Here is a 17395-nt window from a genome sequence, read left to right on the forward strand (position 1 = left end):
TTACACAAAGTGGCCAGCTTCTGAACGGGTTTTATCAGAACTCTGTATCGTGGAAAGCAAAATTCGACGTGATCCGAAGCAAATACGGTTCGTAGTTGACAAAAATTTGGATCAAGACGGATTTTCTGCCTCCTTTTTCACAGCCCATCAAATACAAACGCGTCACGGGGTAGTAGGTTATTTAGAATTTTGGCATTAAATGCTTGACTCGGTTAGTCTAATTTAAAGCTCAAATTACAGATCTGCGCGTATCATAAGGGCGAGAAAACTAGCATTTAGCGAAAGAAGCTCAATTTTAGTTTTTGCTCCTTTCGAATTTAGATTTTCTACTGGAAATAAGAATTTTAATGTAAAATATTTTATCATTTTTTAAATATCTTTCCAGTATTCTAAATATTTTCCAACATAAAATATGAATATTAGGATACACTGAATCACATAGGCAAAAAAAATTGCAAGGTAATAAAAAAGGAACGATTAGAAATTTTACAAATGATAAAAATGAAAGAAATTTTCGAAAGAGCTTTTATTTGCGATTTAGATTTGTTTCTCTGGAAGAAAAGCACAAGTTCTCTTCGTATTGGCGACGAGAATGGGCGAAAAACTATCGCACAAGATTTGTCCCACGGGCCAGGAAACCTGCGAGACGCCTAACTCGAGACTTTTGCATCCTAATTGAATGATCCGAGTTGAAAAGTTTCATCGATGCTAACGGAAGACACAGTAACGGTTTGTATCCTCCTCGAGCTCTTGTCAGATGGATCTCGACGTTCGACTCGGAACTTTTCGATTTAGTTTAAAGGAAATAAAACCACTGTCGCTACGCTTGTACCTTTTATATGTATAGTGAATTCTATATATCCTGTTATTTCTTATTATTATTCCTTTAGCTGCGTTTGTAAAAATATGAGTATCCATAAACATGTACAGCTTTGTCATTATGCAGAAATTGACACCGTAGCATAAATCTCTTTCAGATTCCAACAAAACCACACCGAAACAAAGAAATAGCATAATCTACCAATTTTCCATTTTCGAATCAGCTTTCTCCACTCACACTTCTCTCTATCAAAATTCAGTCTTGCGACGGTCGATAGAAGGTGGAAAACGTATGAAACGGGGAAGAGAATGTCCAGGTTCATCAGCGGGTGTATCATGTCGCGTGTTTCACCTTTCAGCTGGAACATTCGCACGTGTCACCATGATGGCACGGACTCTACTTTACATGCTTATTCCGGTTCCAGCTTATAACGTACCGCGTTGCTTCGCGCCCTTATACACATGTACACGTCGCACCGGGATTGTCTCTGCGTATAGGACCACCGTACACGACTGTTCCTGATTTGCATAACACGTGGCTGTTTACCGATTCGCGAATTCCTCCTCTTTCGTTATCGAGCAAGATTTGTGGAGGACATGTTAAACGGATTACGTAATTATTAATAACGCGACCTGGACTAGTTTCACGTTAGTTTAACTTGACCCCTCGTTGATTCTGTGATATCGAGAGAAACGTGATTAACTTTTGCACTACATTAGCGCTGCTTCAGCGACGCCGATAGCATGCAAATTATTTTGTTTCATTTTGTTGAGATACGTATAATTTTCTGTGCTGGACTAGGTTAAACGCGCAGTAAGAGAACTTGTATGCGAGTATCAGTGTGTGGAAGTATGTGTGTGCGCGGCGTCTCGAAAACACATGAATGTAAACGGTTCAGTCGTTAGAAGCATCTGGAAGGACAGTCGGTTAATAGTCGGGTATAGAAGAAAGTGCTGATACGCGTGCAAATATGTATCGATAAATATAATAGAGATCGTCCATTAAATAAATGTATAACTATTTAAACATTAATTAAAAGTGTAAATTTTGTGTTCCCATAACATTATTTCGGCTTCAAAGATCCAAAATTCTCAACACATTTTTACCAATAAAAATTGGCAAGGTAAAGAAGATTATCGCGTATAAATAAGAATTTCTAGAAGCAGAATGATTTTGAATAGGCAACGTCTATGCATCAATCGCAGAGAGAACGGAACCGCGTAACGTTCTAAGTGTCTGAAAAGTTTTAAATTGGACGACCCTGGCGGACTTGAATCCAAAGTAAGTACCTCGTTTGCACGTTTCTCGTGATGTAGCCGAAGTCTGTGTAACGCTTTAGCGATTATCGTAAAAAAAAACTTCATCCTTCAATCGATCTCTCCTATTCAGCACCAAGCTCGCGTGCAGAGAAACGGTATAATATGAGACAATTAAACGAACATGCCTTATGGTTTATCGTTATGTACATGTACATGTAAATTGTACAATGTAAATGTACATTGCCCACTGTGTATACTTTGCAGAATATTTATATCGTGTCATACGTACCTTCACGTTAACAATTTCAATAGCCGATTCTCACTTTTTATTGGTCTCCAAACTTCCATACTATAATAGATTTACTTTGAAAAAGATAAATAAAGTAATTTACATATTACTTTATTAAGATATAAAAATTCATTGGAACAATATATACCTAGAAGATATAATAGAAACTCATTACGAAAGTTAAACATCTGAATTTCATAGCCTTATGAATATTGAAGTTTCTTCAAAATGTATAGAATTGTGCTGTTTAATCTATAGAGTAGTAAACAAAAACAAAACTCAGAAAAGATTAAAAACTCAGCAATAGAAAATTTTCTGATTTTTCTAGCAGCAGTTTTCGCAATTTGTTGCAGGCACGAAGTGGTTGTGCGGGAAGCGGTCAGAGGATGATCGCGGCCATCGTCCATACTTATCACGTGCAAGCACTTCCGGCGGATTTAAAAGGCGGCTCGCGCGCGTCGCGTAAATTTCACCGGAAGATTAGCGCGGCTTTTCGCGCGTAAAACCAGAGATTAAAATCTTACCGCTGGCTCTCGCGCGCACACGCCTACACACGATCAACGTGGCTTCACACGCTGCAACCATTTCGCGGTTTCAGAACGAAGCTACATTCTCGGAAGGTTCTATTCTATTCAGCGGAACTATATTCGTGTGTTGCTCTATGGGGAGTCGTAAACAGGTCGCAGAGTTATGATCAACTCGGACTAGGAATAAATAAAGATGCGGAATCGTCTAAGGCGTTTCTGTCTTGAAATGTAATTGAGCTTTTGGGGCTAGGGCAAATGCGAGCTTCAATTAAGCTTGGTTATTTTTTAACACTTCAAAGCTTGAAGCCTCCATAATGTTTATCATATTTTAATCTTTAAAATATTAAAGCCTCCACTAATACGTATCTTTTAATTTTGATAAATGTTATCGTAATGTCACGTTGCAATTATATAAGACATTTATTAGTCCACGCAAAAGTATTTGGAATTGTGTTACAAATTCTCGAAATTAGAAACCAGCAAACAGAACGATTTACTGTTTCTGAACGAGTTATCATTTTTCCGAGATACTATCACAATTTCTTCGAATAGTAAAATATTCCACAGGCTGGTATCCATTTTTAAGATTGGAATCCTCGAGACAAGTTTTTGATTGAAAGTACGAAGGGCGCCAGTTGTTGATTGAAAGATTTCCAATGGTAAACTTCGGAAAAAACAGGGACGCTCGAGGAAAAGCACGTAATTTGCAATACAACGGTTCTGCTTCTCGGAACTGTTTCAAAGAGCCGTTACACTAAACAAGTTCGAAAGAAGCGAAGTTGGCAAATACACAGAGACTACTCGCAGTTGCAGTAATGGTGATCAAAGCTGTGCGAAATATTATCGTTAGAAAGTGCTGTATGAAGATTCCTCCGCGAGGAACCGAAAACATGTTTTGGTCGAGTTCTCGAAAAATGTGGAACAACGAAGTGTTTGCTTGCGTAAGGTGGAAGGAATAAGGCAGTCGTTTGTCGATATCGATAGCATTGCTATTTGATGCCAAAACGATGGAGAAGTAAAATAGTTCTCGGGAAGTGAGGACTTGAAAGGGTCGATGTTTGCTCGCTGCAACCCTTATTAGCGAAAGAAGAAAATTTTAATATTCCAAATAAGACGGTAGAGAAATTGCATCAAAATGAAAGAATATAGTGGAAGGTGAGAAGGTGAAAATTGAAGAGTAGTTAAAAAAGTATAGGCAAAAGGAGAGAATCGGAGGAAGGGAGGAGAAAGATGAGTCGAGAGAGAAGGGCAGAGGGAGGTTCAGAATCCGAGAACAAGGGGGCAGCTTGCTAATCAGCTTACTTCCGTGGCTCACACCTTTTGTGCCCTGCACCAGTCTCTGGATTAAAGCATTGTCGCTGCTGGTTATTATATCACGAGATACGAACGAGCGGTGCACGAACGTAGGCAAAGCACACAACAATAACATGTGGTTCCATGCAGATAAACTGCATCGTCCAAAACAATGCTCTTACAAAAGGACAGGACGGAGTCTCTCGGGGTCACTGTAAAGATATAAGCGGTTTACTCGAACGAAAATTATACTCCCGACCTAATGGCATCTAACCGAGGAATGACGAATGCAATTTGCATAAGGAATATATTCGAAGATTCGTCGAAATGAATTTTGACGATATAACTTTGGAGGGTTTATAGCAAACATTCATTCTTATAATCGACAATTGAAGGGGATACCGATAAGGTGACAGATTTGATTCTTAGTAATTTCAGTAAAGCAATAAAAACAAATTCAAAATAAAGTATAATACTTCGTTAATAGTGCTATGAATTTATATAAATTCATGAAAACTCCTAAACAGAATTGTCAACAGCTCACGATGATACGAGATAAGAGGTGAAAAACATCCCTTTACGAAGGGACAGAAGCGTGAACAATGTAGGAAACGACAAATTCGAAGTTTTTCGACGCAAAAGAAAAGACGAGCCTGTTCGAAAACAAAATATTCGAAAAGTAATGTTCTATAATATCTATATGTGATCGCGAAGCGGGAACTCTGAGAAAAGGCTTGCGCTGGAAGGATCACGATACGCGCCGCCTGGTGGATCGATCGAAATTTCATTTCATCGCCAAAGACCTGGGAGGACTTTCGACCTTGTACACAGGAAGTGGCGTGCACTGGCTTCTTGCGAACCCGTTCAAACTTTAATGCATGCGAGAAGGTCTGCTTGTTTGCTCTCGAGAAAATTGCTCCCGTAGAAGCGGGTGTATCGAGGTAAAATGTGATTTCGCTTGGCGACCCAAGAGATTCCCCCCACTGTTGGCTCTTGGTGTCGGTCGCCACGACGAAAGACCGTCTCACCTGTGTGTATGTCACAAGATACCAGATGTCCCGTTAAATTCGGCAAAGACCACGCTCCACACTTCATGGTTTATTGCTTTCGAAATGCTGCTGCGAAGCAAACACGCCTTTGTATCATTCTCACAAGATCGAAGATATCATTCCGATCAATGACAAGATGTCTACAGGCTGAAATACAAGATCATTTGAAGTATCTTCTGAAAATATAATCACTAGACTAAGGACGTCTATGTAAATTCTCATTGTTATTGGTTTAATTAGAAAAGTGTAATGTAAATAGAAATTTGCTTCATCTATCAAGTATTATAATGAGTATTTTTATATTTACGATATTCCATGGATTTCTCCCGTATGTGCAATGTGAACATCTTCAAAATTTTCGGTAAATGCATAAAAATCTGCAGTCTAGTAACCAGATAACAATTGAGAAAATACAAAATTCGGAACAAAACACATGCTTAGATTGATATTTTTTATTGTTTTCAAGCGTGCGATCAATTCTTGAGATGGTTGCCGTATAACGCGGGACGTTTTGTATATTCGGTTACATTTAACTATGTGTGTTAAACCTTCGTCTTACGTTACTCGGGATTCTTCAGTATACACGAGGGTAGTCACCCCTTGGAAAGGTCTTCGCGAGCAGCCGACGTCGCTTCCGTCATGACCGCAGCCGACGTTAATTAATGTAACTCGACGAGGAATACGAGCATAATTACTTTGCTCGAGTGGCCGGAGCGAAAAGTTTGCTCGTTATCACAGCGGCGCGTAGGTACACGCACACGATGCGAACGCCGCATCTATAATGGTGCCTTAACAGAGAGGATTGTCGTATATTATCGTAATCCCGCGCCACAAGGTCAAAGTCGAATTGTCTTCTGACTTTTGAGAATTATGTGATATTAACAATAGAGATATTGAAGATTGTTTGGATAATATTATGCTCGAAAATCGACAGATATGAAACAATCGCATCATTCCATTCTGATTCAGATCTTTGGAATATTTCTTTTTTATACGTGATTTTTTCTTTGATACGTTAAATCTTTTTATGTTTTCGAGATTTATTTAACTAGTATTTTATACTCCAGAGATTTTTTATAGAAAAGTTTTGTAACTTAATTTTGACTCAAGTTAGATATTTTGTTAAAACGCATAACATTTTTATTTCCGTAGTGTTATTTACGAACGCTTCTATACGGTGTTATTTTCGCTATTTCTACACGCGAGCAGAAATAAAACGATGGAATTATAGTTCCCTCGCTGTTCAAATATTCGTCAATAATAATTGACCGGTAGCTGGAATACGATGTTTCCCAGTATTTTACCGTATTTCGCGTCCATCACTTAAACCAGCAATTCGACTTTACGCGTATACAGTTGCGTTGATATTTGCGCAGAGTCTGTTGAATCTCATTTGTATCTAGTTTCGATAACAATTTACATTATCTCCATGCTTACCAAGCTAAAAGCCGTGCCATCAGCAGACAACCCTTTTAATTTTCGCGAAGCCTCTCTAACCCAGTTCAACGAAACCTCTCTTAAAGAAAAACCTCAAACAGCACTCAAAGGTTTCAAAACGTACAAATGTTCCATATCGCGTAAAAGGTATGAAAAATATCGATTTCTCCTCGACATATATGGATAGTTGCAACATTTTCATCGTATGTTTGCTCTCATCCGAACTAATAACGTTGACAAAAATACATTTGGAAAATATGTCCCCAAAAACGATGTTTCTGATGTTCGATTGACGAGAATCGAATGCAAATGTACGAATAATATTTTTCTGTCGTGTATCTTCTTGGGGACTAGCAGGGCGAAGGAGGATTTGTACGAGAGGGACGATCGTGACGGTCATGTCGGGTCAAGGAAAGTTGAAACGGTGCAAACAGACAACGAGAGCACTGGCCGTGCTCTGTTTGGCGACCGCCGGATGCACGAGGATAGCAGACCACATCACTCGTCGACCCAACCGGATGCGTCGACATTGAAATACAAGCGAGCACTCGGTTTCGCTGGGCTCGCTTCGCTCTCCCATGCTCGCTTCTGTTGATATGGCCCGTTCGTTCTGGAAATTCGCTTCTTTCTGATTGGCCAAATCTTCCTGAATGTTTGTCAAATCGATATCAACCGAAAATTGTATTATTAACGGGCTTATGAATTACGTGACCTATCTAATCGAATTAATATCGTAATTTGAGGTTCAAGTGAAGAACAAGGAATTATTTTGTTTTATATAATGTTTATCGAAGAGCAATGGAAATATTCTGCAGCTACATTTTCTGGGAAAGTGATAGATAAAATTCGTATTTCTTTAGTAGAGTTTATTGCAAACTTTCAGACATCTTTCATGAGTGTTAATTTAATTTGAAAGCATGTAGATTACTATCGCTTCCCCATTAACAAATGTTCCAAATGTATTAAGGATTAATCGCAACCAAAGAATCCTATGTGGCATAGATATCGAATAAACGAACCAGTGAAAGTAGCCAAACATCTATAATTCCAAGCAAACTTTAACCTAAGAGACTCGGAAAGACAAAGAGCTGGGAGTTCTCGAAGAAATTCTCGAGGTTAGGATGAAATCAATGTTTTTCGCGAAGGTGGAAAGTGTGACTAGAATATTGCGATTGCGAGCTTCTCAGATTCACCAGTCGTGAGCAGTAGCGCAGTCTTGCATGATCAGCCACGTTCTCTGAACCGCATCCCCTTTATACCTTGATATCCAGAGTTTCTTGAAACTCGTGTTCCCTGGCAATTACTGATTATATTAGACTCGATGTGTCCAGACTCGGCATCGTATCTTACGGATTCACAGATGAATTTTGCACGGAAAGTCCATTGTCATTTGTATGGCAAATCGCACATACAAACTTTTCTTTTCTTCGTCGACGAATATAAGGTTATTTGCGTGGAAACTTACGATCTTTCTTAGCATCGACAAATTTTCTGCGATCACCTGTTTATTAATTAATTGTAGCAAACGAGATTTTGATCGTGGTCATCCAATATCACAATCCGTGTGTCTAACTTTGTGTAGCTTGTCCTTCGTAGTCATCCGTTAACGTTATCCGAAGTTTGTAAATGGAAGATGTCGATAACTCGCTACTTATCAATACGTGTTATCACGATACCGAATATTCACGAATATTATTATCTTGTTACTCGATTTCGATATTATCGCTTTTTGATTCGGTGTCCGAAGGTTCTCTAAAAAATCAGTTCTCTAAATCGGAGGTTTTCAAAACTTCGATGATATTCTCTTATCACGAAAATATTAAAAACATATTATGGCGTTAATCAAATCTCACCATTTTTCGAGGTTTAATTGGAAAAAGAAAAGTCTTTAAATAGAATCTCGGCTTAATCTGATATTAACGATGGAAAAATTAAGCAAAGACAAAGAAGAATCGAGCATACTTAGCTTACGTTAAATGAACCCTCGGTTTAACTTTTACGAGACGCTGTATCTCACCCATAAGAAAGCTTCGATGAGCTTCATACGATCCATCCGTCTAGTATCGAAGTTCGTGGATAGAAGGATAGGTCTCGTTCGTCCCTTCGGAGTATTTTATCGCGTCGCTTGCAATAAGATTTTCGCTTGCAAGAAACCAGCCAGTCGTGGGCGTGGATCTTGAAAGGACGAAAGAGAATGAGAGCTCGTTGTTCGAAAGAGAAACGAAACAGAGGAAGAGGATCAAGGAGCGGAACAGGAAACTCGCGCACGGGAGAGAACTGCCGGGGAATCCAATCTCAATAGAGTTAAGTGTTTGAGAGTAAAACCTGGCCAAGACACGACCTCGATTACTCGCCGAGGATTTGTTACGGCCACCTCTTCCGCCGCGTTTCTTACCCTCGATCCCTTCGAATCGTCCGAGACTCCTTCTTCGTTTTCGATTCCGCTGAAAGCCGCGTCGCGCAGTCCCTAACGAGGGACGAGCGACCGAACTTTGTCTCTCTCCTTCGACCCTGTTCCATCGACCTCTTTTTTTCGTCCATCAAACCAAGGGGATTTCCAATTGGCCATCGCGTTTGCTTCGCTACCGGTCTTCCTCGTCAGATTACACCTGTTTCAACAGATTTCTTTGCGAGTTATAGCAGCAAACTCGCGAATCTTCCGAATAGAGAGTTTGAAATGTATTGTAGAGTGCATCGTCCTGATTGTCTTTTAAAAGGTTCTAGACGTTGCGCGTTGTTTGTTAGAAAATTGTTAACGTTGTTATAGATGCCCTCCTATAAATGAAAAGTGAATTTTCTTGCAGTGAAAGATTCACATAAGTGGTACATGAATATTTTCTAGTTCAGATATTTGCAACGTTACTTTTCAGAAGCTATTTTTAATAATTACGTTATTCGGAGTAAAGATGTTTACAGGAGATTACTCGTCATACGACTGAAAGTAAAAACAAAGATTCCCAAAGTACAGGGTCAAGAAGCGAATTGAGTTTTTGATTTAATGGATAACAAGTTTAAAAAAACAATAAGCAGATCGACAGATGTAATAAGAATGAGATTGACAAGGATAGCTAAATGTGAATGCGTCTCAGAATTTTATCGGTTATCGCGAAATCTCCAAAATCGATCGGTCAAATAACATATTCAAATGTCCTCGGTAATAGCCCATTATGCGCTTATCTGGTTCAAACACAAACAGATAAGCGTGTAGAACACTCACTTGATGTTATCGGCCCTTGCATGCTCAAACATCGAAACGATTAATTTTCTATGCGATTGTTAAGTGCAATAGTAACACGAAAACTTCTTTTATGCAATATTAATTGTATGCATTTTTTATTGACTGAATAAAAATGTTTAATTAAGCCTCGATTAAGTTGTCCCTCTGTCATTCTACAATCTAATTCGTTTTCTAAATGCACCTATCTTTTACTAAAAGTAACCAAACATTTACCTGATGCTTTTTAGAAAACTCATATTTTACGATTCAAGTTCGATTTCAGAAAGGAGTTTTGCTACTAATATCGAGATCGCCAATCAGAAACGGGTGGATCCTTAACTGCGAACACATTTTCCTTAGTTGTTCCCTGTTTCGTCGTGAAAATCCTCGAGACCGTTATGGCAGTAACGATGAGCCCACCATGGAAGGCTGTTACCACCATGTGCTGCCATAATATCGAGCAAAAGTTTGTCTGGCCAGTAGTAGAAAATAATTTGATACGACTCACCGTTGCAACTTGAACGCAGGTGGAATGTCGAACCTTTTGTTGTCCTTTTGGAGAACAATTACGATGCCGTTCTTGTGGCATACTGCAATTAAATACCTCAGAGTCTTCCATTATTGCTGGTTTCTGAAATCGCTTTTTATTTTTTTTAGCAAGCTATGTTATGAAGTTTTGTTTGCAATTAGCTTTTTTACGTAATATAATTCTGAAAACGAGAGACATCAAAATGGTGACTGGACGAAGACGATATTTTATAAATTATAAAATAATTATAAAATAATAGATAAATTCTTTTGAAATTATTAATCAGATTACCAAAAAAATTATGCCATAACCTGATAGGAATAGGTCGAACCGTCATATTGAAAGATGAATATCACTACAATGTTTCGTCTTATCGATATTTCACATATCTGTGTTTAATATCCCAAAAGAATAAAAAACATTTCTGATATAATTGATACAATCTTATCATAATGGAGAGTAGACCAGTAGTTAAATGTGTATATAAACGACCGGCAGTTTACAGTGATTATATACTTAGTTGAATCTGTCCACTCAAGCAACATGGTGAGTAATGCAGAAAACGATTTAATATAACATTGAAGAAGATATTCTAAATATTATACAAGTACCCGTAACATAAATATTAGAGACATTAATTTGCTATTACTATTCAGCTCTGAAAGATTTATTTTCATCTGTTTCTCTATATTAAAAGTTACTTGCCTTTTAATTTGCTATCTAGTCGAATTTATTTTAAATTTGTATCTTGAATAATTTTAATTTCATCCATAATTATTCGCGAATATTTCATATACATTCACAGATGAAATTCGCCGCTGTCTTGGCTGTTCTGGCCTTCGCCAGTCCCCTGAATGCCTATGTAGTCCCACGCACCGGAAACGGTGCTCTCGCCGCTGAGCTCCAAGACTTCGCCAACATTATTCCTCTTGATGATATAGTCGCACTCTTTCACGAATACGTCAACCAAGACTCAGAAATGCAAGCGTGGTTTAACTATATTCAATCAAACGAAGTCAAGAACCTCGTATCTGATCTTGAAAACATCCCTGAATTCCGGGACCTCCTCAACTACCAGCAAAATGCCGGTCTCGATGCGTACTACCTGGCGAACAAAATCAATGATTTCCTGCATCTGGCAAGACTCGTTCCACCAAACCGCGCCAAGAGGGCCGTCACCGGTGGAATCCGCGGTTTCCTCGATCAAGTTGAAGCAATGCTGCCTATGGAACAGATCCGAGCTTTGTTTAGGCAAAAGCTGGCCAACTCCAAGGTGTTCGCCGACTTCATGCATTTCTTGGGATCCCCAACCTCTCAAAGACTCGTCGACGCTATGTGCGCCAAACCTGCTTTCAATAACCACTTAGCGAAGCTTCAGAGCTACGGTGTCCACCTCAACAAGGGCAGAGATTTCATGGAAAACCAATTGGGTCTCCATGTCTCCTGTTCCGTTTAAATTTTTATAGTTCTTTTTTATATTCTTTTTGGGTTTAATCAATAAATAAGCATATATATAAATACGTCGCCAAATGTTGTTCCCTCAAAGTGCCCTTTGCTCTAATCTTTCGTTTTTAAGCTTCAAGAACTTTAAGGTGTTCGCTGAAGAAGATCAGTATCTTCTGGCACAATAATTTTCTAAATAATAATATTAGTAATTTAGTTAGTTGCAAGTTTAGATTTCTCTTTTTACTGTTTTATAGTTTCTCGTCGAATAGAATAATCAGACGATTTATAAGATTTTATCAATACTAGTAGCTTGTAAATTATAAGTTGACGAATTTCGTTAATATCATTAGTGATGTTAATTCAATTGTTTAAAACGGCACAGGTATTAATTCTCAATTAGAATCGTAGGATGAAAATCATTAGTCTTTGTCGTATAAGGTATAGAATATAAAATAATATGAAATATTCTTTTATCAAGCAATCTGATGTCCAAATTGTTAATTATAGATTTTCAATATGACTTAAAAGTTACAAAGGAGAACCTATTAGAAACGAAATTTTAGACGAAGAACTAAGATTCTATTGCGACTAAATTCTTAATTTTATCTTCATTAATATTATGCCTTGTATCTTAAGTCGTAATGTTACAGTAGAACACTATGTGCTGGGGAACTTCATAATTCTTTTCACGACATTTATAACGTTTTTGGTAAATCGGGATCCACTTATTTGTGCAACAAAATTTCTAAAGCACGTAAAATGTTTAAGCAAATATTTGAAAACATCCCGGAATTAACCCCTTCCCGTGCCATTTAGTTAAAAAAAATTCGGGCCCAAGCGGTAGATAGCGACGCGCGCTAAACAGACTGATGCTCGTAAACAGTCGCAATACGAACCGAAATGTAGATGTATCTGGTCGCGAGTCAGACTCGCGATATTTATGTTTGGCCCAAGTAGCTGGTCGCGAGTCAGACTCGCGATATTCATGTTTGGGCCAAAATCTTCATCGCGAGTCTGACTCGCTAAAGTACGGGAAGGGGTTAATGAACTATTGTACAATATCCCGAAATAAACATTTCAATTAGAGATATGTTTCAGAATATTACGAAACAAATTAATTAATATAATAACGAGGAGGAGGATATAGCTTTAAATATTTTGTATTTCAAATGGAAAATATAATTATGAGTGTGTAAGCTATCTATAATTTAAAAACTCAAAAATGTACCAGTATAAATGATTCTACAGAAGTAGAAATTTTGTACGGCTCTCACCTTTTAACGCACTTAAAAACGTTAAACGTTAAAACCCTTAAACATTAAATTATATTTGCATGGGAGAGAAAGATAATAACTGTGATTTTATAGACAAATTATGAAGTACTGTCAATTAAGCTTATTTATATGAAAAATCACCTTTTGTTCATGCAATTCTCAGTCCTCCGTCATGTGAGAACTACAAAATTTACTCTACATCTTATGTTCAGTGAATAAATTTGATATTATTTACTTTATTATTATTTTCCTCTTTATATTTACTTTACAACGGTCGTATTTATCATTCACATTTATTTTTACTTTAATCGACTTCATTTTATTGACAAAAGTCATCGGCATGTAACTTTTTTCATCACTTTTACATTTCGGTTCTCTGTTTGCCAAATTATTTCTAAAAAAACCATGTCTATGGTACTAACAATAAAATCACACGAAGTAAATCAAAAGTAATAAAAACAAGTTAGTGCACCTATTACGTTTTGTAACAAGTGGTCATTTTTGATTACCTAAAATTGTAGATTCGTTGACAATCACCTGTTGCTGCCAGCCACCTTTTCAATCCCCTGGTACGTATTATATTCCAATGTTGTTATCTCTTCTAATTATTATTTAATGCGACGTAGATATAACATAGGCTTCCAACTTTCTTTTTAACATCAAAATTGAATAATAATTTGCTTGAAAATTTATAACATTTAATCTTAAAATTCCCAGTCTCCCGATCTGTCCCCTGTCAAACAATATGATAGGAGACAGAAAGAAGCATCCGTGGGCTTGAGGAAAATGTGTGTTGAGTGCATTTATATTAAATTTAGAAAATGCCTTGCATTGTTTAGATAATGTTATAATTCAGTCTTGAACGTTAGAAGATAAAGAGCACAATTTATTTACTTTAGTTTACAATAAAGAACGCGGATTGATCACTAGTTTGTTTATCTAAGGAATAAATATTCGTTAGTTTTAAAAATGCAATAATTTTGTTTTCGAGTTTAACTGACAATTTGTCAAGATTGATGATTCATCTATGATTGATAAGTATCGATTGTTTTTTAGATTTAATTATTTTCGTTTCCACTTTCAAATTTAGCTGACAATTATCAGGACTGGTAATTAGTTCGTTTATAATCTAGGCGATTACAAATTATTATTGACGTGTGATATTGGATGTCCAAATTTTTTAAATAATCCTTCAGAAAAGTAATTATCGCTTAATTAATTCTTTGTGATAGAAAGTGTGAGAAAATATTATCTCTTTTTATTAAATAAAATATTTAAATACAGATGATTACATGGGAGTTTTAACGAAATCTCAGTCGCCGATAGATAGTTTCTAAAAAAGTAAAATTACATGTAGTTATTCATTTGTCCGACAGCTTTTGTAGCAATGTTCTCTGTCACACCTTAAACTTGTTACAATTCATAAATTAAATGAAAAAGTATGTGGATAAAATCACTGCTAAATAAATCCCGCCTTTGCAGAATCGCCCTTATATAGGTTAAATGAGTGCGGATGAATTAATTCTATGATGATAAATACTAATTGAATTGGGATCATTATTATTTCCGTGTCGTATTGAATCTCACTGCTGCCATCTTTAGTAACAGAACGTAAAACAATAACAAAGAGATATTTTCAGAAATGTGAAGTGTACAGATATACAAAATAATACGCAGGATAAGATACACTCGATACATGAAAATTAAAAGCAGTACATCTAATTTTGATATCAGTTGATCATCAGCATTGCTTTCTATTTTGAAACAAAAACATGTTATCATAGAGACAATACTCTTCCTGTCACCACTTACATGTCATACATAATCATAAATAGGACAGTTTTTCTAGTTTCTAGCAGGTTGTTTAGATACATCTTTATTTGCCTATAGTTTACTCGTCGATAGAAGATTCACATCGATAGAATTTTTGTTATGTCAAAAAGAATTGCGGGTGACAGAATGGAATATCCTGCGAAAATCCTTAACGATCATTTCGATTGGTATATACAATGAGTTGGCTACTATCGTCATAGAAATCATAGGCTCAAGCAAATATAGCAGAAATAAAATTTGTCAATACCAGCGATACTATTTTGATCCTAATTAAGTATTCAAAGATAAAACTAAACGATGTTTCCCACACAATAGTCACCGTCGAAAAGGAATCTTTAATCCTTTAAATGCGTGCAACCCCAGATATTTAAAATGAATAATTTATTTTACGAAAAGTTAAGCTACATTTTGTAATATAATGAACAAATGCATCAAGGGTCTGAAAACGAATGCATTTGTAGCTCGTTGGATGCTGCGTTTAACAACAGAATGCGTTGTGTAGAAGTTTTACCGTAAAGTCAAGAAAAATGAAATTTACAAATACGATGCGTCTGCTTTGTTGCCTTAAATGTGCAGATGCAAAACAAAAGCTATAAAAGACACAAAATATCATTATCCACACTGCAATGTTATTTTATGGGTTCATGCTATGATGTTTTGAAGTGCATTATATAAAAGCTAATTATTTAAAAAGAAATTACATATGAAAAAATTAAAATGTGGGTGTAAGGTGTACGAAGATCACAGAAACACGAAAATAAGTAATTTTAAAATACAATAATCAATTCCATGTTAAATATATTGTACTTTCATTGGATTGTGGTATTTCCTTTCCAATTAACTCAACTACCAAGAGGCATAAAAGTCATGAAATTAACAAAAATAATTTCATCATATTCTTTCCGCGCACACTTTATATATTTCCATGATGCTTATGCTAGATGCAAATAATACAGATAGTGAAAAAGGGGAAAATTTTTCCCTATATTTCTATATTTCATCAATAATAATTATAGTATAGATAGTAAAGATAGTAAATAAGATTAATGATTAGTTACTTATTGCGAAAAATTTAATCCCAGATGAAAATAAAAATCGCGCGATGTTAATACTGTAAATACTATTGATCTGTAAATGTTACACTGATAATCAATTACAATAAGACACTAATCTCTGCAAGTGCTGAGACACAGGTGCACGTTTAATGAAATCTTATCATTCTCTCAGGTATCTCGATATCTCCATCTATTTATTTCAATACGTTCCAGTATATATAAAGCAGTCTAGCCGATAGAAAATTCATGAAGTACTACAGTCTTCCCACAAAGCTACGGTGAGTTCACAGATCGTTGTAAAATAAAATTTTATATTATTATTATTTTTGCTTAAAAGCTATTAAATACCTGTGTCTAAATGAGTTTCTCAATAAGTTTGTTTTATATTCATTGAATTAACTATGTATCGTCCGTTTCGCAGATGAAGATCCCAGTGGTACTGTTCACGGCGATATTTGCGTTCGCAACTGTGAACTCTCATTATCTCCCAGATTTCGGTAAGGGACAGCTCCATGAAGATATACAATACTTCCTGGACTTGATCCCGATGAACAAGGTTGCTTCTGTCGTCCTAGAATATGCCGCTGAAGATTCTGAGTTCCAAGAGTTACTTCAATACTTCGACTCATCCGAGTTCAAGACAATGATCTCGGAGATCGAGACTCTTTACGAGTTCCATAAGTTTGCAGATTATTTAGAAAGAAACGGTGTCTATATTTACGCCGAGCTGAATAAATTAAACAAAATAATTGGCATTCCACCGTTCCAGCAGTTTAGCAAAAAACAAATCACTGGTGGAGTGAAAGGTTTGTTCGAAGACGTGAAGCAACTCATCTCTTATGACTTGTTCATCCGTGGTTACGTGTACAAGATGAGAACATCCGACGCTTGGCGCGATTTCGTAGCCCAACTGAAGTCACAAGATAACCAAAAATTTGTGGACGCTCTCTACGAAAACAGAAATTACCTCAGCTTCCGTGCAATGCTGGTGCACAAAGGAATTGACATAATTTTAATCGAAGACATCATCTACACCGTTCTTGGTATTGAATTCCCAATCTTCGAAATGCCTAAATTGGAAACCTTTGCCTCTGACGAACTGTCCAGGGATATTCATGACTTCCTGAACCTGGTGGACGAGAACAAAATAATGAACATCGTTATGTCCTACCTGGAAGACGACGAAGTGCAGAGGGCAATCGAATACATGTACAGCGAAGCATTCCACGATTTGGTCCGCAAGGTTGAAGCTATGCCAGAATATCAGAATTTGGTGAGGTACATGGAAGACTCTGGCTTGGACATGACCAAAGTGATCAGCAAAATCCACAAATTATTCGGTATGGAAGACTACGTACCACCCAAAA

The 17395-nt window shown here is 36.8% G+C and overlaps 1 protein-coding gene across 1 annotated transcript in view; it reads left to right on the forward strand.

Annotated features, from left to right (window-relative positions):
- Positions 1-11225: 11225 nt before the first annotated feature.
- The window catches only part of LOC122569831, a 7630-nt gene continuing 1460 nt past the window's right edge, over positions 11226-17395 (forward strand). Inside the window, exons 1-3 of the mRNA XM_043731458.1 lie at positions 11226-11858; positions 16268-16306; positions 16450-17394. Of these exons, the coding sequence (XP_043587393.1) occupies positions 11226-11858; positions 16268-16306; positions 16450-17394 (1617 nt within the window). The remainder of the gene's footprint in view (positions 11859-16267; positions 16307-16449; position 17395) is intronic.

The sequence above is a fragment of the Bombus pyrosoma genome, linkage group LG7 (assembly GCF_014825855.1).
Source record: "Bombus pyrosoma isolate SC7728 linkage group LG7, ASM1482585v1, whole genome shotgun sequence".
In the NCBI taxonomy this organism is placed as follows: domain Eukaryota; kingdom Metazoa; phylum Arthropoda; class Insecta; order Hymenoptera; family Apidae; genus Bombus; species Bombus pyrosoma.